This window comes from Oncorhynchus nerka, linkage group LG16 (genome assembly GCF_034236695.1).
Source record: "Oncorhynchus nerka isolate Pitt River linkage group LG16, Oner_Uvic_2.0, whole genome shotgun sequence".
NCBI lineage: Eukaryota > Metazoa > Chordata > Actinopteri > Salmoniformes > Salmonidae > Oncorhynchus > Oncorhynchus nerka.
Window position 1 is genome coordinate 7,623,629 of NC_088411.1, and position 26,034 is coordinate 7,649,662.

The 26,034-nt window shown below is 44.7% G+C and overlaps 1 protein-coding gene across 1 annotated transcript in view; it reads right to left on the bottom strand.

Moving 5' to 3' along the window:
* The window catches only part of LOC115143960 (cadherin-related family member 1-like), a 155,553-nt gene that overhangs the window by 33,344 nt on the left and 96,175 nt on the right, over window positions 1-26,034 (bottom strand). The window contains exon 12 of the mRNA XM_065002382.1: window positions 24,530-24,682. Coding sequence (XP_064858454.1) covers window positions 24,530-24,682 — 153 coding nt within the window. The remainder of the gene's footprint in view (window positions 1-24,529; window positions 24,683-26,034) is intronic.

Sequence of the window (26,034 nt, forward strand, 5' to 3'; positions counted from 1 at the left end):
ATGCATTACAACTTTGATTTTGCTCAACAATTAAGCAAAATTTCCTCCGTTATACGGATCAAGAACATAAATGGATATATACACTACTGTTCAAAAGTTTGGGGTCACTAAGAATTGTCCTTGTTTTTGAAAGAAAATCACATCAAATTGATCAGAAATACAGTGTAGACATGGTTAATGTTGTAAATGACTATTGTAGCTGGAAACGGCAGATTTTTAATGCAATATCTACATCAGCGTACAGAGACCCATTTTCAACAAACATCACTCATGTATTCCAATGCCACATTGTGTTAGCTAATCCAAGTTTATCAATTTAACTTCTTATGGCTGCAGGGGCAGTATTGAGTAGCTTGGATGAAAGGTGCCCAGAGGTGCCCAGAGTAAACGGCCTGCTCCTCAGTCTCAGTTGCTAATATATGCATATTATTATTGGTATTGGGTAGAAAACACTCTGAAGTTTCTAAAACTGTCTGAATGATGTCTGTGAGTATAGCAGAACTCATATGGCAGGCAAAAACCTGAGAAGAAATCCAAACAGGAAGTGAGAAATCTGAGGATGGTATATTTTCAACCCAGGCCCTATTCAATTCACATTGGGAAATGAATGAAGTTGCACTTCCTAGTGATTCCACTAGATGTCAACCGTCTTTAGAAACTTGATTGAGGATTCTACTGTGTGTGGGACTGAATAAGAGTTGAATGAGTCAGGTTACTGGCAGAGAGCCATTTCCTGGTCATGCGCATTCCACATGATATCAACTTGCGTTCCGTTGCTCCTCTAGACACAAAGGAATTCTCCGGTTGGAACTTTATTGAAGATTTATGATAAAAACATCCTAATGATTGATTCTGTACTTAGTTTGAAATGTTTCTTCCACCTGTAATATAACTTTTAAAGTTTTTGTCCGAAGTAATGCACAAGCGTTTGAATATGTGTACCTAATGCTAACAAAAGAAGCTACTTGGACATAAATAACGGACATTATCGAACAAATCAAGCATTTATTGTGGAACTAGGATTCCTGGGAGTGCATTCTGATGATCATCAAAGGTAAGGGAATATTTATCATGTAATTTGACTCCAAAATGGCGGCTAATGTGATTATTTTTCTGAGCGCCGTCTCAGATTATTGCATGATTTGCTTTTTCCGTAAAGTTTTTTAAAAATCTGACACAGCGGTTGCATTAAGGAGAGGTATATCTATAATTCCATGTGTATAACTTGAATGATCATCTACATTTATGATGAGTATTTCTGTTGAATCGATGTGGCTATGCAAAATCACTGGATGTTTTTGGACCTAGTGAACGTAATGTGCCAATGTAAAAACATACATGTATTGTGTAACATGAAGTCCTATGAGTGTCATCTGATGAAGATCATCAAAGGTTAGTGATTATTTTATCTCTATTTGTGCTTTTTGTGACTCCTATCTTTGGCTGGAAAAATGGCTGTGCTTTTTTCTTTGGCTTGGTGGTGACCTAACATAATCGTTTGTGGTGCTTTTGCTGTAAAGCATATTTGAAGTTGGACACTGTGGTGGGATTAACAACAAGATTACCTTTAAAACGGTATAAAATACATGCATGTTTGAGGAATTTGAATGAGATTTCTGTTGTTTTGAATTTGGCGCCATGCACTTTCACTGGTCGTTGTTATATCATCCCGTTAACGGGATTGCAACCCTAAGAAGTTTTAAAAGGCTAAATGATTATTAAAAAAAGAGTTCCTCTGTCCAGTGTCTGTTATTTTGCTCATCTTAATCTTTTCTTTTTATTGACCAGTCTGAGATATGGCTTTTTCTTTGCAACTCTGACTAGAAGGCCAGCATACCAGAGTCGCCTCTTCACTGTTGACATTGAGTCTGGTGTTTTGCAAGTATTATTTAATGAAGCTGCCAGTTGAGGACTTGTTGTGCACTCCTCTCAATTCTGGTTAGAGACAGTTTGCGCTCTTCTGTGAAGGGAGCAGTACACAGCATTGAATGAGATCTTCAGTTTCATGGCAATTTCCCATTTTAAAAAAACTACATAAGACTGATTTGAGCCGGTTGGTCACATATGTGCCCATTACAATCTACGCAAGAATTGGAATGCATGATTTGTCATCTGTATTTGAAAACATGTGAATAAAACAGTAATACATTGTGCTCCGTACATACATAGAGTATGCTACAGTAGAAAAACAAAAATAAAATAAAATATATACAAATATATATATTTTAAGGAAAGAAACAGTGAAGGCAATTCTAGTCCCAGCTAGAAAATGTACCAAGGGGGAAAAGTTTGTGCTAGACAGCGCAAATGTCTGCATACTTGATCTGGGGAAACACAAGGGAGTAGCTTGGGCTCTCTTTGAAGAGAGATGTTTGTCCAGTCAAGAACAGCACAAACAAAAATTGTCCGCAACAATGAAATGGGCTACTTCTATGTGAATTAATAAGGTGGAACACACATCAATTCAAATAAAACTTGTTAGAAAATAATAACAAACTGTAAAGTTGAAATATAGACTATAAATAATTAGCAGGTAGCTTGGGTCATGGTTTAAGGGCAGCGCGGGTTAACTGTCCTGTTGCGTAACAATCACATTTTGGTACAGTGTGTGCATTCTGACATCACGCATATAAAAAAACTCATGCTGGGGCGACCATTAGAGATATTGGTAACTCAATTGCGAAAAGGTTAATTACATATTGTAACAGTGGTAACTATCCCATTATGTGGATTTCCATTGGCTCATAAGGAACTCATATACTTCTTTATGCTCTATTGAATCTATAAAACAGAAGGTGTGCAACCTTGAAATATGTTAGCAATACAAGAGAACAGGTGAACAGGAATGACATTTACTCTCACAGGTGGCCAAAATTAACTATCCAGAAGTCACACCCCTGCTAAGCCATGCCTCCAGCCTCCTGATCTGACCTGCTGGGTCATATCTGAATAACCCAGCATCAACAACCCAACGTTGCTATTTTTAAAGAAATGGCCTCATGACTTGTGGGGATGGAATTTGGAGACCCAAACCAAATAGGTTATTGAAGCATGACATAAAGTTGTGCGCAATGACAGTACATTGAACCTGCCGAGTTCCTTTGTGTGCGCTCTAGAATGTTTTAATTATATGCCCCGACAGGTCTGTTTTCTCTATTTGTATTGTGTTAAATATGAACCACTATAACAGTAATCAGTAATAACCACACACATTTCACTGTCACTTTTCATTCAGTTTTTAGCCTATCCTTCCTTTATATAATTTTGTTTCATATACCATTTCAACGTCTTTCTGGTTCTTCCTGAGGGTCACTAGTGTCATGATGTGCCCTTAGGGTGAGAATCATAGGCACCCTCCCCATCCCCCCTTCTCTCTCTCCAGTTTTATGATGGTCATAAAGACCTGCAGAAAAACTCTCTATCCCACTCTCAGAAATGGAAGTTAAATCCCTTTGTTACCAGAGAGAGAGACGTAGTACGGTAACATCAAAAGGTTGAAAAATTCAACAGTATTACTGTATTCCAAACATTTGGAATGGTCCATGTGTATTTAAAGAACACTCCTGTTGAATTTGTTCAAGGACAGCTGTGAAAGGACAGCTGACAACATAGGAAAGTCTGTGTGACAGCTTGGAGAGACAGTTGACCGGAGGGAATAGACCCCACTGGGGCTGTCATGGGCTTGCTACCCATGTTGGCAGTCTCCGACGCTGTTTCAGTATGTTGGAGACACCCGCTAAGTGCTACTGAAAGTCAACAAAGGAACATACCCCTAGAGCCTGCGAGAGCTGGGGCGCAAGATGGCTCAACGACTGATCACACTGTTACGGACCCAGGAACGGAAACGACTACGAGTAGGAACACAGCACATGAGACAACCATAACAGCAGCAGGACACACACTTCAGGTGTGCAGCTGTGGTTGGGAGAGAGTAACATCGGCAAGGGGGTTAAGGATCCATCAAGGGAGGAAAAGGTGCTTGGGAGAGCAGAGACAGGGATCTCGCATTGACCAGTACTTCTTACGAAGCAGCCAGTCAAATCAGTCGAATGAAGCACAGCGACGGGACGCAAACCAAAGTTCGCAGAGCATCAGCACCCCTGTAACTGAGGAGGATAACACAAGCACAGAAATGCCGGTGGATGAACTCACCCAACCACAGAGACCTCTAAAAGAGGAAAAGATCAAAGGGCACAGACCGAGTGTGAAGTGGCCCAAAGCTGTTGAAAAGAGAGAGTGGGAAACAATCAACAACGACCTGACAAAAATCTTGGAACAACAGGTAGGAACAGCAGAGAAAAAGCTTGAAAGGATGGGAGACATTATCTACCACTACGGAGAAGAGCGCTTTGGAGTAAACGAAAGGAGAAGTGGCAAGACACCACCCCCGCCAGCCAAATCTAGGAGACAGCAGGAGATCGAGATACTTGTCAGAGAGAGAAGGCAGCTGAGGAAGCAGTGGAAGAGGGCCTCTGATGCAGAGAGAGAAGGTCTCATGCTACTCCAAGCAGACATTAAATGTCGGCTGGCAACCTTGCGAAGAGCGGAAAACTTAAGGAAACTTCGTAGGAAGAAGGTACACTCAAGAACACGGTTCTATAAAAACCCCTTTAAGTTTGTCAAAGATCTCTTCGCAAAGGAAAAGTGCGGAATCCTAAAAACTCCAAAGCCTGAACTGGAAGAACATCTGGAAAAGGTCCACCAGGACATGAAAAGGCATGAGCAGATAGTCATCCCACATGACATCCCACCTATTCAACCACCAGAATTCAATCTGGACACTGACCCTCCAAAATGGAGGGAAGTAGAGAACGTTGTCCGAAGAGCAAGAGCGGCCTCTGCTCCTGGGCCTAATGGAGTACCATACAAGCTCTACAAGAACGCCCCGGATGTTCTACGCTTTCTTTGGAGGCTCATGAGGATAGTGTGGCAGAAGGAAATAATAGGCATGGCGAAGGGCTGGTGGTGTGCTAATCCCGAAAGAGAAGGATGTGACAGACATCAGTCAATTCCGACCAATCTCCCTTCTCAACGTCGAAGGGAAGATCTTTTTCAGTATAATAGCACAGAGGCTGTCCACTTATCTGGAAAGGAACAAGTATATTGATACATCTGTACAGAAAGCAGGCATTCCTGGTTTCTCTGGTTGCCTGGAACATACTAGTATGATTTGGCACCAGATCCAAACAGCTAAGAAGGACAAGAGAGACCTCTATGTCATCTTCCTCGACCTGGCCAATGCCTTTGGCTCAGTTCCCCATGAACTCCTCTGGGAATCCTTCAACATTTTCCACGTACCAGAACCCATCACTACAAATGGTAAAGGCCTATTTCCAAGACCTGCAATTGTGTTTCACAACACCTGACTTCACAATAACATGGCAGCGCTTGGAAGTAGGCATAATGCCAGGCTGTACAATTTCTCCTCTGGCCTTACATTTACATTTAAGTCATTTAGCAGACGCTCTTATCCAGAGCAACTTACAAATTGGTGCGTTCACCTTAAGACATCCAGTGGAACAGCCACTTTACAATAGTGCATCTAAATCTTTTAAGGGGGGTGAGAAGGATTACTTTATCCTATCCTAGGTATTCCTGAAAGAGGTGGGGTTTCAGGTGTCTCCGGAAGGTGGTGATTGACTCCGCTGTCCTGGTGTCGTGAGGGAGTTTGTTCCACCATTGGGGGGCCAGAGCAGCGAACAGTTTTGACTGGGCTGCGCGGGAACTGTACTTCCTCAGTGGTAGGGAGGCGAGCAGGCCAGAGGTGGATGAACGCAGTGCCCTTGTTTGGGTGTAGGGCCTGATCAGAGCCTGGAGGTACTGAGGTGCCGTTCCCCTCACAGCTCCGTAGGCAAGCACCATGGTCTTGTAGCGGATGCGAGCTTCAACTGGAAGCCAGTGGAGAGAGCGGAGGAGCGGGGTGACGTATGGCCATGGAAGTCATCATCAGGGCATCGAGATGGGTGGTCGGCGGTGAGAAAACTAAGGAAGGGTTCCGTCTCCCACCTATCCGAGCATACATGGATGACATGACTATACTGACCACCACTGCAGCATGCACCAGGCGGCTACTTGCAAAACTGCAGGATAACATCAAGTGGGCCCGGATGAAAATCAAGCCAAGCAAATCTCGAAGCATCTCCATAGTCAAGGGACAGCTTAAAGATGTGAGGTTCTGCATTGGAGATGACCCGATACCAACGGTGTCTGAGCAACCCATCAAGAGCCTGGGTAGATGGTACAACGAAAGCCTCCGGGATAAAGATCAAGTGCAGCAAGTAAGGCAGGACATCGCCGACGGTCTTGAGAACATCAACAAGACCCTACTGCCTGGGAGGCTCAAGCTTTGGTGCCTACAGTTTGGACTTCTCCCCCGGGTAACTCACCGTCTATGAGGTCCCAATAACAACAGTGGAGAAGATGGAGCGAACCATTACCTCATACGTGAAGAAATGGCTGGGTGTCCCACGATGCCTGAGTAACATCGGCCTGTATGGCAAAGGGGTCCTTGAACTACCTCTTACAAGTCTAACGGAGGAGTACAAGTGCTCTAAAGTAAGACTTCAGATGACATTGAAGGACTCCAAAGACCAGACCATTAGCAAGGCTGCACCTCTCCTACAAACTGGACGGAAATGGACATCATCCAAGGCTGTGCAGCAAGCAACATCAGCCCTGAGACACCAAGACATTGTGGGGAATATCCAGCATGGAAGAGGAGGCTTTGGCCTGGCAGCAAGCAAACCAACGTTCCATAAGGCAACAACATCTGAACGCAGGAAGCTGGTGGTCGAGGAGGTGCGCAGACAGGAGGAGACTGCAAGAAGTGCAAAGACTGTCTCTCTTGCTAAACAAGGGCAATGGACGCGGTGGGAAGGCCTGGAGAGGAGAAAGATCAACTGGAGTGAGCTTTGGCAAATGGAGGCAAGCAACATCAGCTTCATCATAAGAGCTGTTTATGATGTGCTTCCATCACCAAAAAATCTACATCAATGGTATGGCGAGGACTCAACCTGCCCCCTCTGCCCAGCTCCAGCGACTCTCAGGCATATAATGACAGGTTGCAAGACCAGCCTCTCACAAGGCCGCTACACCTGGAGGCACAATCAGGTCCTCAAGAGCCTGGCTGCAGCACTTGAGACCAAGAGGAGTGCAACCAATTCATTACCTCCAAAAACAAGCAATCCCGTCAAAACAACAACATTCATCCGGGAGGGACAGAAAAGGCCCAAGTATCCTCCTACAAAGCCAGAAACTGGACACCTAGCCATGGCCCGGGACTGGAAGATGCTTGTCGATATTGGCCAGCAACTCATTTTTCCACCAGAGATTGCTTCTACCAACCTTAGGCCAGACATGGTACTCTGGTCCCCTTCACGAAAGGCTGTGTACATCATAGAGCTCACAGTCCCGTGGGAAAACTCTGTTGAAGAGGCCTACGAGCGTAAGAAACTGCGTTACACAGAGTTGGCAGCAGACGCAACTCAGCGTGGCTGGAATGCAAAGGTCTGGCCAGTTGAAGTGGGATGCAGAGGATTCGTGGCTTCTTCCATCATCAGGTTGCTGAAAGAACTTGGAATCCATGGACAGGCTCTGCGGCAGACCGTCAGAGCAGTTTCTCAAGCAGCTGAAAGAGGCAGCCAGTGGATCTGGATCAAACGGAAGGACCCTTGCTGGGCTGTAACTTCATGACCCCCCCACCCCCACCTGAGAACCCAATTCAGATCCCTCCAACTTGAGGAGGGCATATGAGGTATGCGGTCAGCTGTATGCCTGGCTCAGGGAAGAGGACGCCCCTGCCTTGCATAGTCCCGTGGGACATCTTAATTGGGCATGGGACACAAGCTAAGGCTTGATTACCCTTTAGCTGGCCACCTTTGATGAGGGTGTTTAGTGATTAAAGGCCGAAACACCCACTGATTCGAAGGCACACTACTGAGGATGTGTCCCAAAATTGACATCTTACCCCAGTCTAAGAAATAAACCTCCCATGCCACTCTGTCAACATCACGGCAAATCTCATGTGAGTGCATTCCATCTATTGGCACAATGGACAGTTTTTAACATCTCGTCCCGTGTTTTATGATTCTATAATTTGTGATGCAACTAAAGACGGTAGAACAAAATAACTATCTCTGAATGTGTATAGTTCCCCATTACCAGACTTACATCTAAACGTTGTGGAACGTACAGTATATGATTAAATATGAAACTATTTGTGAGAAGATGTAATTTGATGTTAGCCTTCTAAATGAGAGAATTGTTTCAATTATGATGTCTTACCCTAGTCAGTGGCCACACCCACGTGAGTACAGACATGACATTGTCGTCACGGAATTCCCCCTTTTTCCAGACTGTATAAAACCCACTCGTGACCAAATTTACATTAGGCCAACGAGACCAACAGCGTGAGCTGAAAGGTATGTAATGACTAGAACTCTGAAACTTTCAAGAGAGAAGAAGATTTAGTCAATAAAACACAGGGACGGGAGTCCCCACGTTGAAATGGCTACTACTCTATAGACCAACCAGGCAGACGGTATCGAACCAACAAATGGTTAAGAAATCTACAAAACTGAAGACTTTCATCACTGAAACTCTCGCTCCATACTCAAGTCCTTTACCTGCAAACCATGACAGATAAGTATGAGGCCAAATGGAGCAAGTGCCACACTCACGAGTCTAAAATCAGTACTCTAAGTACTCAAGTGGACTCTGCAAATGCAGCAGAATACCACACTTAGTTACCATCTGGAGGAAGTCCAGAATGGTCAAGCTCTACAGATTGACTACCCAACCAAGCAACCGGAGCTCGGTACTCAAAAGAGTGAAGAAGAAAGAATGTTTTAGACTTTGCTTCTCTCATGTGTCCCTAAGTCTTCTCCTCTTGACCATTCGGCACAGAGTAATATGGCACCTCTTCGCCAACAAAGCCAAAGTTTGGCTTCTCCTCTTGGCCTTTCGGCCCCAATTTCCCCACAGGATGAAGCCAACCCTCTCCGCCCTCTTGGCATGGAATGCCTTGACAAACTCGTCAATACCTTCTGCACCTTTGACCCCTCTTCTGTCGAACATGTGTCCCACCTTCATTACCTACTTGGGCCCTACAGCCCCAACTCAGAGAGCTTGCAAGCACAGCTTTTGAGGCATCAAAAGCACGCAATGATAAGAGCCCTCACATCTCGGTTTTGAAGTTTTACCAGCAGCACTCACTCCAGTTAGAGAGTGCATTATCAGGTATTGGAGCGTTGAGAGACGAAACACAACAACGGTTTCTTGGCAGAAACCAATACCCACCACGGTTGAAATAACTGTAAAGTACGTCGCCCTGATCAAACTGATCAACCTTATCGCTACGTTCCTGTACCCAACCCACATAGAGTGTCAGAACACAAGGGTAAGAAGGGGTTCAAGGACGATCAAAATGTTGACCAATGTTCTCAACAAGTTCTACTACATGAAAAACTAAAGTGAGAATATTTGAGGAAAAGGTAAAAGATATGTCACAAGGACTAAACAAGGAATTACTGGACACCAGGTCCGCAGGAATTAACACCGTTAGCAAGGACATTAAAAATCACATTTCTGTCACGCCCTGACCATAGTTTGCTTTGTATGTTTCTATGTTTGTTTGGTCAGGGTGTGATCTGAGTGGGCATTCTATGTTGGATGTCTAGTTTGTCTGTTTCTGTGTTTGGCCTGATATGGTTCTCAATCAGAGGCAGGTGTTAGTCGTTGTCTCTGATTGGGAACCATATTTAGGTAGCCTGTTTTGTCATTGTGGGTTGTGGGTGATTGTCTATGTTAGTTGCTTGTGTCAGCACATTTCGTATATAGCTTCACGGTCGTTGTTCGTTTATTGTTTTGTATAGTTTGTTCAAGTGTTCTCTGTTTATTAAATTCATGATGAACACATACCACGCTGCATTTTGGTACTCCAATCCTTCCAACTACTCCTCCTCCTCAGACGAGGAGGACGATGATCGTGACAATTTCTCTCACTCGAGACCCTATCCAGGACCCAATTGGTCAAGACACAAGTCCACAGGCTTTGTCTATAGACTCTGATACAAAGGAATATGTCCACTAAACACAACTCAAAACAGCCATACCTGGAAACAGTCCTGGAGGGCTGCTTAACTTGTCATGCGCTAATTGATTCGGGCCCGACAATATCGCTCATCTCTCAAACATTGTTCAATGATCTCAAAATGGCTTTGAAGGCAACTTAACATTGGTTAGAAGTGGAAAAATGTGAAACTACACTTCGAGGTTTCACTCAGACTACCTTGCCTCTCACATTGAGAATCATGCTGAAACTACACTTCTAGGACGCATCACTTGTTCACCCTGTGTATGTTACCAGCTTCGAATCTGAACCCCTGCTACTCGGAGCAGACTTGATGGATCGTTAACTCCTACTGATGGATTGGAAATCCAACCACGCATGGTCACAGGTCACAGTGCCTTCTCCACTGACCACACACTTCCACAAGCACTGCAGTCGTCTCAGCGATAAAAGCATTGACGTGCAGAGTGTACTCTGCTTCTGATGATAAATACATCTTCCGCTTTGTGGTGCACTGTCACCCCTTACAATGACACTAACGGTGTCAGTCCCACAACTGACCCGATGACTCCAACTGGTGAAACACATTGCGATATCACAGACAGATGTCCTCGTCTGAATTCACAGGTACCGAAGAGTTTGCCACACGCGGCCGCTAAGGTGAATGAAAAGCCTCAACAGCCACTGAACGTTTTGAAGCTCAAACATTTGGTTGAAAGGTTACAGCCATTCTAATAACGCGGTCACTGACAACTCGTACATAGGGTTCGATCTTTTAGTTTGTGCCTTGGATAACAAGACCTACTGCTGGTGGGGTAGGTCCCTAGACACAAAGGGGGGAATACTAGCCCAGACCCATGAAGAGCCTCATCGAGGCCGGTGGGGGGGGTCGAGACTATGTGCTGCCAGAGCAGAAAACAAATCTAGTTGTAAACCCCCCCCACCCCCCCACTGAGAGGAGAGGACAAGCCCCTAGACAGGGTTAACCTGAGAACACGTCTAAGATGTCACTTAGGTGTACCACAATGTTTGTATAAGAAGTCTCTGATTGCAACACATGTAAGGGAATCTCCAAAACACTCTTCTGATTGTTAACAAACATGCCACTAATAAATAGAACCCTCCATTCAGGAGGAATGTTATTAGAAGTCATCATCACACCGCATACGACTGGTTCAGTGCTTATAGAGTACTTCCGTCGTGATGTTAGCTCCTCCGTGGATAACATAGCTATGAAATAGACTCCTTCATACCTATCACCACTACAATGGTGTAAGACATATTAATGTGTAGTAAAACTACTAGAGTTCGACATCAATTCTTACTGACCTCCAGGCATTGACCTGGAAATTATCTGATGACGTCAGACTCAACAGATTGCAGCCTGCCAGGATACTTGGTTTTCTTTCCCTTGGCATGTGCGCTTATGTAAAAATAAACACACACGTACAATGGAACATTTAATAAGGATTTATGCTCGAACCATTTAAGGGTTCGAAAGAAAATACCAGTCTTCGTAAAGTCGAAAATGTACTCTGAGGCCTTTGACTCTATAGCTACAGTACTCACCAGTTTCTTCACAGAGGTCCATAGGTCATCCCTGTAGACTACCTGAAGATGGTGCCTTACTGTTGTAGACTTATCATATAGTTTTCAACTTAGAATAGTGCCCTAAGCAACACACCGCATATTAAAAACACCATAGATATGATATTAGACAATGCCATGGTAAGGTCATTTTGTCAAGACCTTGGACGTATATAGAATACAGTCCAATTAGATGATTAAGGTGTGATGACTATATTTTGTATAGCTTTTGTTCATGCTTTCATTCCTTTTCGTATAATTTCCTTTCATGCTTAGGAAGTGATAGAGCCATAAACAAATTCCCCATACAACCATTCCATCCTCCTGATTCCCGCTTACAAGCAAAAATTCAAGCAGGAAGCACCAGTGACTCGGTCAATAAAAAGTGGTCAGATGAAGTAGATGCTAAGCTAGGGGACTGTTTTGCTAGCACAGACTGGAATATGTTCCGGGATTCTTCCGATGGCATTGAGGAGTACTCCACATCAATCAATGGCTTCATCAATAAGTGCATCGATGACGTCGTCCCCACAGTGACTGTATGTACATACCCCAACCAGAAGCCATGGATTACAGGCAACATCTGCACTGAGCTAAAGGGTAGAGCTGCCGCTTTCAAGGAGCGGGACTCTAAACCGGGAGCTTATAAGAAATCCTACTATGCCCTCTATGACGAACCATCAAACAGGCAGGACTAAGATCGAATCATACTACACCGGCTCCGACACTCGGATGTCAGATGTGGCAGGGCTTGCAAACTATTACAGAATACAAAGGGAAGCTCAGCCGAGAGCTGCACAGTGACAAGCGCCTACCAGATGAACTAAATTAATTCTATGCTCGCTTCGAGGCAAGTAACACTGAAATGCATGACAGCTCCAGCTGTTCCGGACGACTGTGTGATCACTTTCAATCTTTCCCTGTCTGAGTCTGTAATACCAACATGTTTCAAGCAGACCACCATAGTCCCTGTGCCCAATAACACTATGGGAACCTGCCTAAATGACTACTGACCCTTGGCACTCACGTGTGTAGCCATGAAGTGCTTTGAAAGGCTGTTCATGGCTCACATCAGCACCATTATCCCAGAAACCCTAGATCCAGTCCATATTTGCATACCGCCCGAACAGATCCACAAATGATGCAATCTCTATTGCACTCAACTCTGCCTTTCACACCTGGAAAAAAGGAACACCTATGTGAAAATGCTAATCATAGACTACAGCTCAGCGTTCAACACCATAGTGCCCTCAAAGCTCATCAATACGCTAAGGACCCTGGGGAAAAAAAACTCCTCTGCAACTGGATCCTGGAATTCTAGACTGCCTGCCCCCAGGTGGTAAGGGTAGGTAACAACACATCAGCCACACTGATCCTCAACATGGGGGCCCCTCAGGGGTTTGTGCTCAGTCCCCTCCTGTACTCCCTGCTCACTCATGACTGCACGGCCAGACAGGACTCCAACACCATCATTCAATTTTCCGATGACACAACAGTGGTATGCCTGATCACCCACAACAACGAGACAGCCTATAGGTAGGAAGTCAGAAACATGACCATGTGGTGCAAGGACAACAACATCTCCCTCAACATGATCAAGACAAAGGAGATGATTGTGGACGACATGAAAAGGAGGACCGGGCACATCCCCATTCTCCTCGACGGGGCTGTAGTGGAGCAGGTTGAGAGCTTCAAGTTGCTTGGTGTCCACATCACCAACAAACTAACATGGTCCAAGCACACCACGAAAGTCATGAAGAGGGCACGACAAAACATATTCCCCCTCAGGAGACTGAAATGTTTTGGTATCGAGAGCATCCTGACAGGTGGCATCACTGCCTGGTATGGCAACCGCTCGGCTTCCAACCGCAAGGCACTACAGAGTTTAGTCCGTACGGCCCAGTACATCACTAGGGCCAAGCTTCCTGCAATCCAGGACCTCTATACCAGGCGGTGTCAGAGGAAGGCCCGAAAAATTGTCAAAGACTCCAGCCACCCTAGTGATAGATTGTTCTCTCTTCTACTGCACGCCCAGCTGTACCGGAGCGCCAAGTCTAGGTCCAAGAGGCTTCTTACATCTTCACCCCCAAGCCATAAGACTCCTGAACATCTAATCAAAATGATACTGACTATTTGCATTGTCCCCCCCCCTTTACGCTGCTGCTACCCTCTGTTACTATCTATGCATATTTGCTTTAATAACTCCACCTACATGTACATATTTCCTCGTCCCACCGGTGCCCCCGCACATTGAATCCGTACCGGTACCCCCTATTTATAGTCTAGATATTGTTATTTTACTGCTGCTCTTTAATTATTTGTTATTTTTTTTAGGTATTTTCTTAAAACTGCATTGTTAGATAAGGGCTTGAAAGTAAGCATTTCACTGTAAGGTGTTGTTTTCGGGACATGTTTTCAGTGACAAATCAAATTGGATTTGATTAGAGTAGAGTAGTACTTCATTAGTCCCAACTTGGGAAATGTTTATATTTTGGAGCGCAGAACAAAAGTGGCAGTTAGGACCTGGAGCCTGGTGCATGGTGCACTACGACTGGACCATTGCTTTACAGATCGATGATCAGAGAGGGTGATTAGGGTGGCTTTTATATGCTTTTATCCCCTTCCAATAGCCTACCCACTGGAGAAAATAAAATAAAATCAAATGCAATTGGAATAGTCGCATACAAATATTTATCAGATGTTTTTGCGAGTGTAGCGAAATGCTTGTGTTCCTAGCTCCAACAGTTCAGTAGTAGCTAACAATTCACAATACACACAAATCTAAAAGTAAAAGAATGGAATAAAGAAATATAAACATTTTTGGATGAGCAATGTCAGAGTGGCATTGACTAAAATACAGTAGAATACAGTATATACATATGAAATGAGTAAAACAGAATGTACAGTGCCTTGCATAAGTATTCACCCCCTTGACATTTTTCCTATTTTGTTGCCTAACAACCTGGAATTAAAATGTATTTTTGGAGGGTTTGTATCATTTGATTTACACAACATGAGCTTTTTACAGACATAGCCTTTTCCTGACCAGAGTACCTTCTTCCATGTGTTTGGGGTGTCTCCCACATGCCTTTTGACGAACACCAAACGTGTTTGATTATTTTTCTCTTTAAACAATGGCTTTTTTCTGGCCACACTTCTATAAAGCCCAGCTCTGTGGAATGTACTGCTTCAAGTGGTCCTATGGACAGATACTCCAATCTCTGCTGTGGAGCTTCGCAGCTCCTTCAGGGTTATCTTTGGTCTCTTTGTTGCCTATCTGATTAATGCCCTCCTTGCATGTTCCTTGAGTTTTGGTGGGCGGCCCTCTCTTGGCAGGTTTGTTGTGGTGCCATATTCTTTCATTTTTTTATAATGGATTTAATAATGCTCCGTGGGATGTTCAAAGTTTCAGATATTTTTTTATAATGGATTTAATAATGCTCCGTGGGATGTTCAAAGTTTCAGATATTTTTTTATAATGGATTTAATAATGCTCCGTGGGATGTTCAAAGTTTCAGATATTTTTTTATAATGGATTTAATAATGCTCCGTGGGATGTTCAAAGTTTCAGATATTTTTTTATATCCCAACACTGATCTGTACTTCTCCACAACTTTGTCCCTGACCTGTTTGGAGAGTACCTTGGTCTTCATGGTGCCGCTTGCTTGTTGGTGCCCTTTGCTTAGTGGTGTTGCATACTCTGGGGCCTTTCGGAACAGGTCTATATATACCTATATATACACATACCTTAGTGTTCTTGGGCACAGGCATTATGGTGGTCTGCTTCAAACATGCTGGTATTACATACTCGGACAGGGAGAGTTTTGAAAATGTCAGGGAAGACACTTTGCTAGTTGGTCAACGCATGCTCGCAGTACACGTCCTGGTACTCTGTTTGGCCCTGCGGCCTTGTGAATGTTGACCTGCCTAAAGGTCTTACTCACATTGGCTGCAGATAGGGTGATCACACAGTCTTCCGACACAGTAGTTTAGCTCGTCCGGTAGGCTTGTGTCACTGGGCAGCTCGCGGCTGTGCTTTCCTTTGTAGTCTGTAATGGTTTGCAGGCTCTGCCACATCCGACGAGTGTCAGAGCCGGTGTAGTACAACTTGTTCTTGGTTCTGTATTGATGCTTTGCCTGTTTGATGGTTCATCAGAGTGCATACGGAGGGCATAGTGGGATTTTTTATAAGCTTTCTGTTTAGAGTCCCGCTTCTGGTTGGGGTATGTACTGTGGTAAAACGTAGGGTGTTGGGTTGAGCGTGCAGAAATTGACACAGAGACAGGGAGGTTTTAGTCCGCAAAAACAACTTTACTAAGACAGAAAATAAACATAACAAAGAAAATCACTTCGGTTTAGCTCGGTCCTTATTCTCTACTGTCTCACTCCGTTCCCTCTCACGGTATGCCACCGTGCTCCTTTTATTTGGCCTCCACGGCTGTTTGGCACTTTCCTCTATTTACATCAACTTAGAGCTGTCTGTGTCGGGGTGCCCAGCTCCCGTATTCCCAGCAGAGGGAGCCAACGTCGCCTCATGTACCTCCGCTCTATTACCATCCCCCGGGGTAGACCTCCTGGGATACCACACACCCCTACCCTTAGCATACCTCCCTCCCAGTCAGAGCTAAGGGCTAGCTTTGCATCCTTCCGGGATAGGGTGTCCGCATTGCCGTGCTGGGCCCCCAACCTGTGGATGACAGAGAAAGAGAATCGCTGTAAGGACAGGAACCAGCGGGTGACACGGTCATTCGTGTCCTTACCTCTTGCCATCCAGAAAAGGGGGCATGGTCAGTAATCAGGGCAAACTTCCTCCCGAGGAGGTAATACTTGAGGGTGTCCAGTGCCCACTTCATGGCAAGGCACTCTTTCTCGACAATTGAGTATTTTTTCTCCCTCGGTAGGAGTTTCCTGACATACATGATGGGGTGCTCCTCGCCTTCCTGCTCTTGGGACAAAACGGCCCCTATCCCTGTGTCAGACGCGTCTGTCTGGACCAGGAGGTTTTTTGAGGAGTCCGGAGTGAGGAGTATCGGGTGCGAACATAGCGCATCCTTCAGGGCCTTGAACCCCGCCTCTGTGTCCTCCGTCCATCGCACCGTCTGGGGTAGTCGTGCCTTTGTTAAGTCTGTGAGGAGAGACGCAATAGCAGCAAAGTTATGTACAAATCTACTGTAGTAACCTGCTAACCCCAGGAATGACTTCCCCTGCTTCTTGGTTCGGGGGACCGGCAATCCCCTAATGGCAGCGATTTTTCTTCTTTCTTGGGTTCCACATTTCCCCTCCTGATCTGATAGCCCAGTTACTCCACCTCGGCGTAGCCCAGCTTGCACTTGTGGGTGATCTCGGTCAGACCTGCATCCCTTTGTGCATCCACCACAGCCTGGTATCTACAAAGATGTGACTCCCAGCTGTTCCACAACGTTTAGATGTAAGTCTGGTAATGGGGAACTATACACATTCAGAGATAGTTATTTTGTTCTACCGTCTTTAGTTGCATCACAAATTATAGAATCATAAAACACGGTACTCACTGTGAGGCCGCAGGACGCGGTCCATGAGTTGCATGAGTTGCTGAAAGGTCGCTGTTGCCCCATGGAGCCCGAAAGGCAGAACCCGGTAGTGGTATAGTCCCCCCGGGGTGGAGAAGGCAGTCTTCTCCGGGTAGGCCGCTGCCAGTGGCACCTGACAGTACCCCTTCTTCGGGTCCAAAGTGTCTTGTATCTTGCCATCCCCAAGCGGTCGATCAGTTCGTCCACCTGGGGCATGGGGTAGGCATCACATTTACTGACCTCGTTCAGGCTCCGGAAGTCATTACAAAAGCGTTGTGCACGTATTCTAAGTCAGAGCCGTCCAGAGTAGTGATGTTGGACAGGCGGGTAGGTGCAGGTAGCGATCGGTTGAAGAGCAGTTTTACTTGTATTTAAGAGCAATTGGAGGCCACGGAAGGAGAGTTGTATGGCATTGAAGCTTGCCTGGAGGATTGTTAACACAGTGTCCAAAGAAGGGCCAGAAGTATACAGAATGGTGTCGTCTGCGTAGAGGTGGATCAGAGACTCACCAGCAGCAAGAGCGACCTCATTGATGTATACAGAGAAGAGAGTCAGTCCAAGAATTGAACCCTGTGGCACCCCCATAGAGACTGCCAGAGGTCCGGACAGCAGACCCTCCGATTTGACACACTGAACTTATCAGAGAAGTAGTTGGTGAACCAGGCGAGGCAATCATTTGAGAAACCAAGGCTGTCGAGTCTGCCGATGAAGATGTGGTGATTGACAGTCGAAAGCTTTGGCCAGATCAATGAATACGGCTGCACAGTAATGTTTCTTATCGATGGCGGTTAAGATATCGTTTAGGACCTTGAGCGTGGCTGAGGTGCACCCATGACCAGCTCTGAAACCAGATTGCATAGCAGAGAAGGTATGGTGAGATTCAAAATGGTCGGTAATCTGTTTGTTGACTTAGTTTTCGAAGACCTTAGAAAGGCATGATAGGATAGATATAGGTCTGTAGCAGTTTGGGTCAAGAGTGTCCCCCCCTTTGAAGAGGGGGATGATTGCAGCTGCTTTCCAATCTTTGGGAATCTCAGATGACACGAAAGAGAGGTTGAATAGGCTGGTAATAGGGGTGGCAACAATTTTTGCAGATCATTTTAGAAAGAAAGGGTCCAGATTGTCTAGCCCGGCTGATTTGTAGGGGTCCAGATTTTGCAGCTCTTTCAGAACATCAGCTGAACGGATTTGGGAGAAGGAGAAATGGGGAAGGCTTGGGCGAGTTGCTGTGGAGGGTGCAGTGCTGTTGACCGGGGTAGGAGTAGCCAGGTGGAAAGCATGGCCAGCCGTAGAAAAATGCTTATTGAAATTCTCAATTATGGTGGATTTATCAGTGGTGACAGTGTTTCCTATCTCCAGTGCAGTGGGCAGCTGGGAGGAGGTGTTCTTATTCTCCATGGACTTTACAGTGTCCCAGAACTTTTTTGAGTTAGTGTTGCAGGAAGCAAATTTCTGCTTGAAAAAGCTAGCCTTGGCTTTTCTAACTGCCTGTGTATAATGGTTTCTAGCTTCCCTGAACAGCTGCATATCACGGGGCTGTTCGATGCTAATGCAGAACGCCATAGGCTGTTTTACAGTGATGAGTGGAGATCGTTTGACCGCTGACCCATTACGGATGCAGGCAATGAGGCAGTGATCGCTGAGATCTTGGTTGAAGACAGCAGAGGTGTATTTAGAGGGCAAGTTGGTTAGGATGATATCTATGAGGGTGCTGACCGATCTGGTGTACTCCTCAATGCCATTGGAGGAATCACGGAACATATTCCAGTCTGTGCTAGCAAAACAGTCCTGTAGCTTAGCATCTGCTTCATCTGACCACTTTTTATTGATCTTGCCATTGGTGCTTCCTGCTTTCATTTTTGATTCTAAGCAGGAATCAAGAGGATGGAATTATGGTCAGATTTGCCAAATGGAGGGCGAGGGAGAGCTTTGTATGCATCTCTGTGTGTGGAGTATAGGTGGTCCAGAGTTATTTTCCCTCTGGTTGGACATTTAATATGCTGATAGAAACTTGGTAAAACTGATTTAATTTTCCCTGCATTATTAAAGTCCCCGGCTACTATGAGCGCCACCTCTGGGTGAACGTTTTCTTGTTTGCTTATGGCGGAATACAGCTCATTCAATGCTATCTTAGTACCAGCCTCTGACTGTGGTGTTATGTAAACAGCTACAAAGAATATAGATGAAAACTCTCTCGGTAGGTAATGTGGTCTGCAGCTTATCATGAGAAACTCTACCTCAGGCGAGCAATAGCTCGAGAATTCCTTAGATATTGTGCACCAGCTGTTATTTACAAAAATACATAGACCTCCACCCCTTGTCTTACCAGACACCGCTGTTCTATCCTGTCGGTACATCGTATAATCAGCCAGCATTATGTTGATATTGTCGTCGTTCAGCCACGACTCTGTGACGCATAAGATGTTACAGTTTTTAATGTCCCGTTGGTAGTTTAATCTTCCCAATAACTCGTCCATTGTATTGTCCAAAGATTGCATGTTTCCTAGCAGAATTGAGGGAAGTGGGGGTTTATTCGATCACCTCTGACTTTTCAGCAGGCAGCCTGCTCTCTGGCCTCTTTCTCTCCGCCTCCTCTTCACGCAGATCACGGGGCTCTGATCCTGTTTCCGAGGGTGCCTTATATCCTCCGCCTCGGGCTCATCAGAGTCTTTAAAGAAGAAAAGGTATTCTGCTAGTCCGTGGTGAGGAATTGCAGTCCTGATGTCTAGAAGTTATTTTCGGTCATAAGAGACAGTAGCGGCAACATTATGTTTAAAAATAGTAAAATAATAAGTTACAAACAAAACAGATAAACAAACAAATCAACACAATCTGCTGGAGGAACGTAAAATGTCTGCCTTCTTCTCCGGCGCCATCTTACTGTGTTTGCATTCCACTTCTTGTATTCCGATTCTTGAATACATTGTAATGGACGCATGTGATGTGTATTAAAATACTTTTTTTAAAGGTTGTACTGAATATATGATGAGCTAATGCTAAGCTAATTGCTTGTTCGTTAATTACCCCTTCTCAACATGCATACTGCAAACAGATCCAAGTCATCTTGTCACATTTTCTTGTCTTTGGTTGACATGGAAAAACAAACATGGCAGCATAGACTTTTAGAAAAGGTTTTACTCAATTATTTTGATCAATGATGAGCTCACCCATGATGTAATACTTTGTAAATAGTAATCGCTATTATTTAATTCATTTTATGGATTCTGTCAGCTGAGAGTTAGCTAAATATGACCGCTTGTGTTAGCTCACTCTTTCCTCAGTGAGCACTAGGACTATGGTGGCCTACATTTTACCGATTTGGATGAGAATGCTGTTGTTACTTTTGTGAATGTCTGAACAGCTACATCCCCCAAAAAACTGCTCACATTTAGGAAATACAGTTGTAAAGACTGTTTGTGCAAAATGTTTCTGTGAAGAAAATGTGTGGCCAGCTCAAAAACTGACTGTTGTGTCAATCATGAATAGACATTCTAATCGCACCGGTTTGAGCGTATGCTGCAGGGACCACTGTAGACCGATCACACCTGATCACACCCGTTTACGGGTATGCATCAAAAATATTGATGTTCATAATCCCACTCAGCAGCAAACAGTACATGCATCACACGTGAATTTCACAACTATGAGCATTTTCACAAATGAAATTGGCTACAATTGTTCGGTTCCTGGAGCGTTTGTGAGAATGCCTGGTGCTCTGGTCCTGGATCTTAGACCTGCTACTCACACAGGATTAGTTTCAGCCAAGGTTAGTTTGTGTTTCATACATACTTTATAGCACAGTTCAGGGTACCAAATGCTCCAGGATCCAGCAGCATTCCCCAAGTGAGGATGGCTTTCACTTCAGCAGAAAATAATTTCATGAACTTCTTTGAGGAAAAGATAATGATCATTAGAAAGTAAATTATGGACTCTTTAAATCTGCATATTCCCCCAAAGCTCAGTTGTCCTGAGTCTGCACAACTCTGCCAGGACCTAGGATCAAGAGAAGACACTCAAGTGCTTTAGTACTATATCTCTTGACACAATGATGAAAATAATAATGGCCTCTAAACCTTTAAGCTGCATATTGAACCCTATTCCAACTAAACTACTGAAAGAGCTGCTTCCTGTGCTTGGCCCTCCTATGTTGAACATAATAATGTCTCTCTATCCACAGGATATGTACCAAACTCACTAAAAGTGGCAGTAATAAAGCCTCTCTTGAAAAAGCCAAACCCTGACCCAGAAAAGCTAAAAAACTATTGGCCTATATCGAATCTTCCATTCCTCTCAAACATTTTAGAAAAAGCTGTTGCGCAGCAACTCACTGCCTTCCTGACAAACAATGTATACGAAATGCTTCAGTCTGGTTTTAGACCCCACCATAGCACTGAGACTGCACTTGTGAAGGTGGTAAATTACCTTTTAATGGCGTCAGACCGAGGCTCTGCATCTGTCCTCGTGCTCCTAGACCTTAGTGCTGCTTTTGATACCATCGATCACCACATTATTTTAGAGAGATTGGGAACCCAAATTGGTCTGCACGGACAAGTTCTGGCCTGGTATAGATTGTATCTGTCGGAAAGATATCAGTTTGTCTCTGTGAATGGTTTGTCCTCTGACAAATCAACTGTACATTTCGGTGTTCCTCAAGGTTCCGTTTTAGGGCCACTATTGTTTTCACTATATATTTTACCTCTTGGGGATGTCATTCGAAAACATAATGTTAACTTTCACTGCTATGTGGATGACACACAGCTGTACATTTCAATGAAACATGGTGAAGACATGGTGAAAATTGACATCGCTAGAAGCCTGTGTTTCAGATATGAGGAAGTCAACCTTCCCAAGTTCTCTCACGTCACCCCGCTCCTCCGCTCTCTCCACTGGCTTCCAGTTGAAGCTCGCATCCGCTACAAGACCATGGTGCTTGCCTACGGAGCTGTGAGGGGAACGGCACCTCAGTACCTCCAGGCTCTGATCAGGCCCTACACCCAAACAAGGGCACTGCGTTCATCCACCTCTGGCCTGCTCGCCTCCCTACCACTGAGGAAGTACAGTTCCCGCTCAGCCCAGTCAAAACTGTTCGCTGCTCTGGCCCCCCAATGGTGGAACAAACTCCCTCACGACGCCAGGACAGCGGAGTCAATCACCACCTTCCGGAGACACCTGAAACCCCACCTCTTTCAGGAATACCTAGGATAGGATAAAGTAATCCTTCTCACCCCCCCTTAAAATATTTAGATGCACTATTGTAAAGTGGCTGTTCCACTGGATGTCTTAAGGTGAACGCACCAATTTGTAAGTCGCTCTGGATAAGAGCGTCTGCTAAATGACTTAAATGTAATGTAATGAAGTGGATGGCTGCAAACTTTCTACTTTTAAACTCAAAACAGAGATGCTTGTTCTAGGTCCCAAGAAACAAAGAGATCTTCTGTTGAATCTGACAATTAATCTTGATGGTTGTACAGTCGTCTCAAATAAAACTATGAAGGACCTCGGCGTTACTCTGGACCCTGACCTCTCTTTTTACGAACATATCAAGGACAGCTTTTTCCATCTACATAACATTGCAAAAATCAGCAACTTTCTGTCCAAAAATGATGCAGAAAAATTAATCCATGCTTTTGTTACTTCTAGGTTAGACGACTGCAATGCTTTACTTTCCGGATACCCGGATAAAGCACTAAATAGTGCTAAATACGGCTGCTAGAATCCTGACTAGAACCCAAACAATTGATAATATTACTCCAGTGCTAGCCTCCCTACACTGGCTTCCTGTTAAGGCAAGGGCTGATTTCAAGGTTTTACTGCTAACCTACAAAGCATTACATGGTCTTGCTCCTACCTATCTTTCCGATTTGGTCCTGCCGTACATACCTACACGTACACTACGGTCACAAGACGCAGGCCACCTAATTGTCCCTAGAATTTCTAAGCAAACAGCTGGAGGCAGGGCTTTCTCCTATAGAGCTCCATTTTTATGGAATGGTCTGCCTACCCATGTGAGAGACGCAGACTCAGTCTCAACCTTTAAGTCTTTAATGAAGACTCATCTCTTCAGTGGGTCATATGATTGAGTGTAGTCTGGCCCAGGAGTGTGAAGGTGAACGGAAAGGCTCTGGAGCAACGAACCGCCCTTGCTGTCTCTGCTTGGCCGGTTCCCTTCTCTCCACTGGGATTCTCTGCCTCTAAAAAAATTCCTGTCTGGGTTGGCGCCCCCCCTTGGGTTGTGCCGTGGCGGAGATCTTTGTGGGCTATACTCGGCCTTGTCTCAGGATGGTAAGTTGGTGGCTGAAGATATCCCTCTAGTGGTGTGGGGGGGGGGGGGGGTTGGGGTTATATCCTTCCCGTTTGGCCCTGTCCGGTGGTATCATCAGATGGGGCCACAGTGTCTCTCCTGACCCCTCCTGTCTCAGCCTCCAGTATTTATGCTGCAGTAGTTTGTGTCGGGGGGCTAGGGTCAGTTTGTTATATCTGGAGTACTTCTCCTTTCTTATCCGGTGTCCTGTGTGAATTTAAGTATGCTCTCTCTAATTCTCTCTTTCTCTCTTTCTTTCGCTCTCTCGGAGGACCTGAGCACTAGGACCATGACTCAGGACTACCTGCCATGATGACTCCTTGCTGTCCCCAGTCCACCTGGCCATGCTGCTCCAGTTTCAACTGTTCTGCATGCGGCTTATGGAACCCTGACCTGTTCACCGGACTTGCAACCTGTCCCAGACCTGCTGTTTTCAACGATCTAGAGACAGCAGGAGCGGTAGAGATACTCTTAATGATCGGCTATGAAAAGCCAACTGACATTTACTCCTGAAGTGCTGACTTGCTGCACCCTCGACAACTACTGTGATTATTATTATTTGACCATGCTGGTCATTTATGAACATTTGAACATCTTGGCCATGTTCTGGCACAGCCAGAAGAGGACTGGCTTCATAGCCTGGTTACTCTCTCGGTTTCTTTCTAGGTTTTGGCCTTTCTAGGGAGTTTTTCCTAGCCACCGTGCTTCTACACCTGCATTGCTTGCTGTTTGGGGTTTTAGGCTGGGTTTCTGTACAGCACTTTGAGATATCAGCTGATGTAAGAAGGGCTATATAAATACATTTGATTTGATTTGAGGATCCAAATCATAAGGGGATAGGTGAATGCGTCCTATGTAATCTCTTGTGTAGATTCAGATTTTTATTGATTTTGTTTATCATCAAGCAATTACTGGCATCAGATGTGTGAATAATGTATAGATAGCAGTGTGGTGGGATTTTGTAGAGACATAAGACAACTATAACACAGACAGATAGACAGACAGAAAGACAGACAGACAGACCTTGAAGGTGAGGAAATGGAATTTCTCATAGTCCATGGCAGCAGAGTCCTCCACTAAGATGGTTACCTGGGCCTCATTGAGCACAGTCTGGGGAACCACCCGTAACATCCGCCCAGGACCAACAAGTCTGAGGTTGAATTTAGCATTGGACCCCTGCAGCACACAACACAAGAGACATTCATTAGGGCTCCCAGGGACTGGTCAGGATCGAGGGAAAGATGAATGGTGCAAAGTACAGAGAGATCCTTGATGAAAACCTGCTCCAGAGAACTCAGGACCTCAGACTGGGGCCAAGGTTCACCTTCCAACAAGACAACCACCCTAAGCACACAGCCAAGACAACGCAGGAATGGCTTCGAGACAAGTCTCAAAATGTCCTTGAGTGGCCCAGCCAGAGCCCGGACTTGAACCCGATAAAACATCTCTGGAGAGACCTGAAAATAGCTGTGCAGTGACACTCCCCATCCAACCTGACAGAGCTTGAGAGGATTAGCAGACAAGAATGGGAGAAACTCCCCAAATACAGATGTGCCAAGCTTGTAGCGTCATACCCAAGACGATTTAAGGCAGTAATCGCTGCCATAGGTGCTTCAACAAAGTACTAAGTAAAGGGTCTGAATACTTATGTAAATGTGATATTTCATATTTTTTTATACATTTGCCCAAATTTCTAAAAAAACTATTTTTGTTTTGTCATTATTGGGTATTGTGTGTAGATTGATGAGGTGGAAAAAAAACAATTTAATCAATTTTAGAATAAGGTTGTACTGTAAAAAAATGTGGAAACAATCTAGGGGTCTGAAAACTTTCCAAATGCACTGTGTGTGTCTATATATATATATACATATGTTTAGGCCTTCTCTGCTGGCCTAAACATCATCAGAATATAATTTTTTTTAAATATATTTTCCCACAAATATGTATTAAATTATTCACCAGAGTAAGAGTTATACTCTTCATTTCATAGCTTTCCTCTTGGTTGCACTGCTTCCAGCCCCAGGTTGAGATTTGGAGGGCTGGTCTTTATGTTAGATCTTTTATCCAATCATATTCAGCCATCATGTGTTGCCAGGGGTCTAAAATCTGCCCTCAGGCCTTCAGAATCAACAGTGTGGGCGCTTGTAGCTGAAAGTGAATGGAAATTATGGAATGGAAATTTAGTGTCAACCAATCTTTAGAGTTGGCTATTGTACGCCTGCTGACTGGCTCCAGTGTTACACAGGAGCCAGCTAGCAGGTGTAGTGCGTGCACGTCTTTTGATTGGATTACCAATATTGAGAGGCAGGTCCTATATGGGCAGGTCTATGCAGAATCTCAGAACTAGGAAACTGAATTTGATAAACAAATTAATTTGCATACTACTAAGCTGTTTTTTCAACCCACAATGGCGGAAGGAGAAGATATCGATTTGGTCGAGGATATAATTATAACGACATTCTCAAGACAAACTTTTCAAGAAAAGTTAGACATTGTCATGAGAGGTCGACGCCGATGCTACAAAGCCA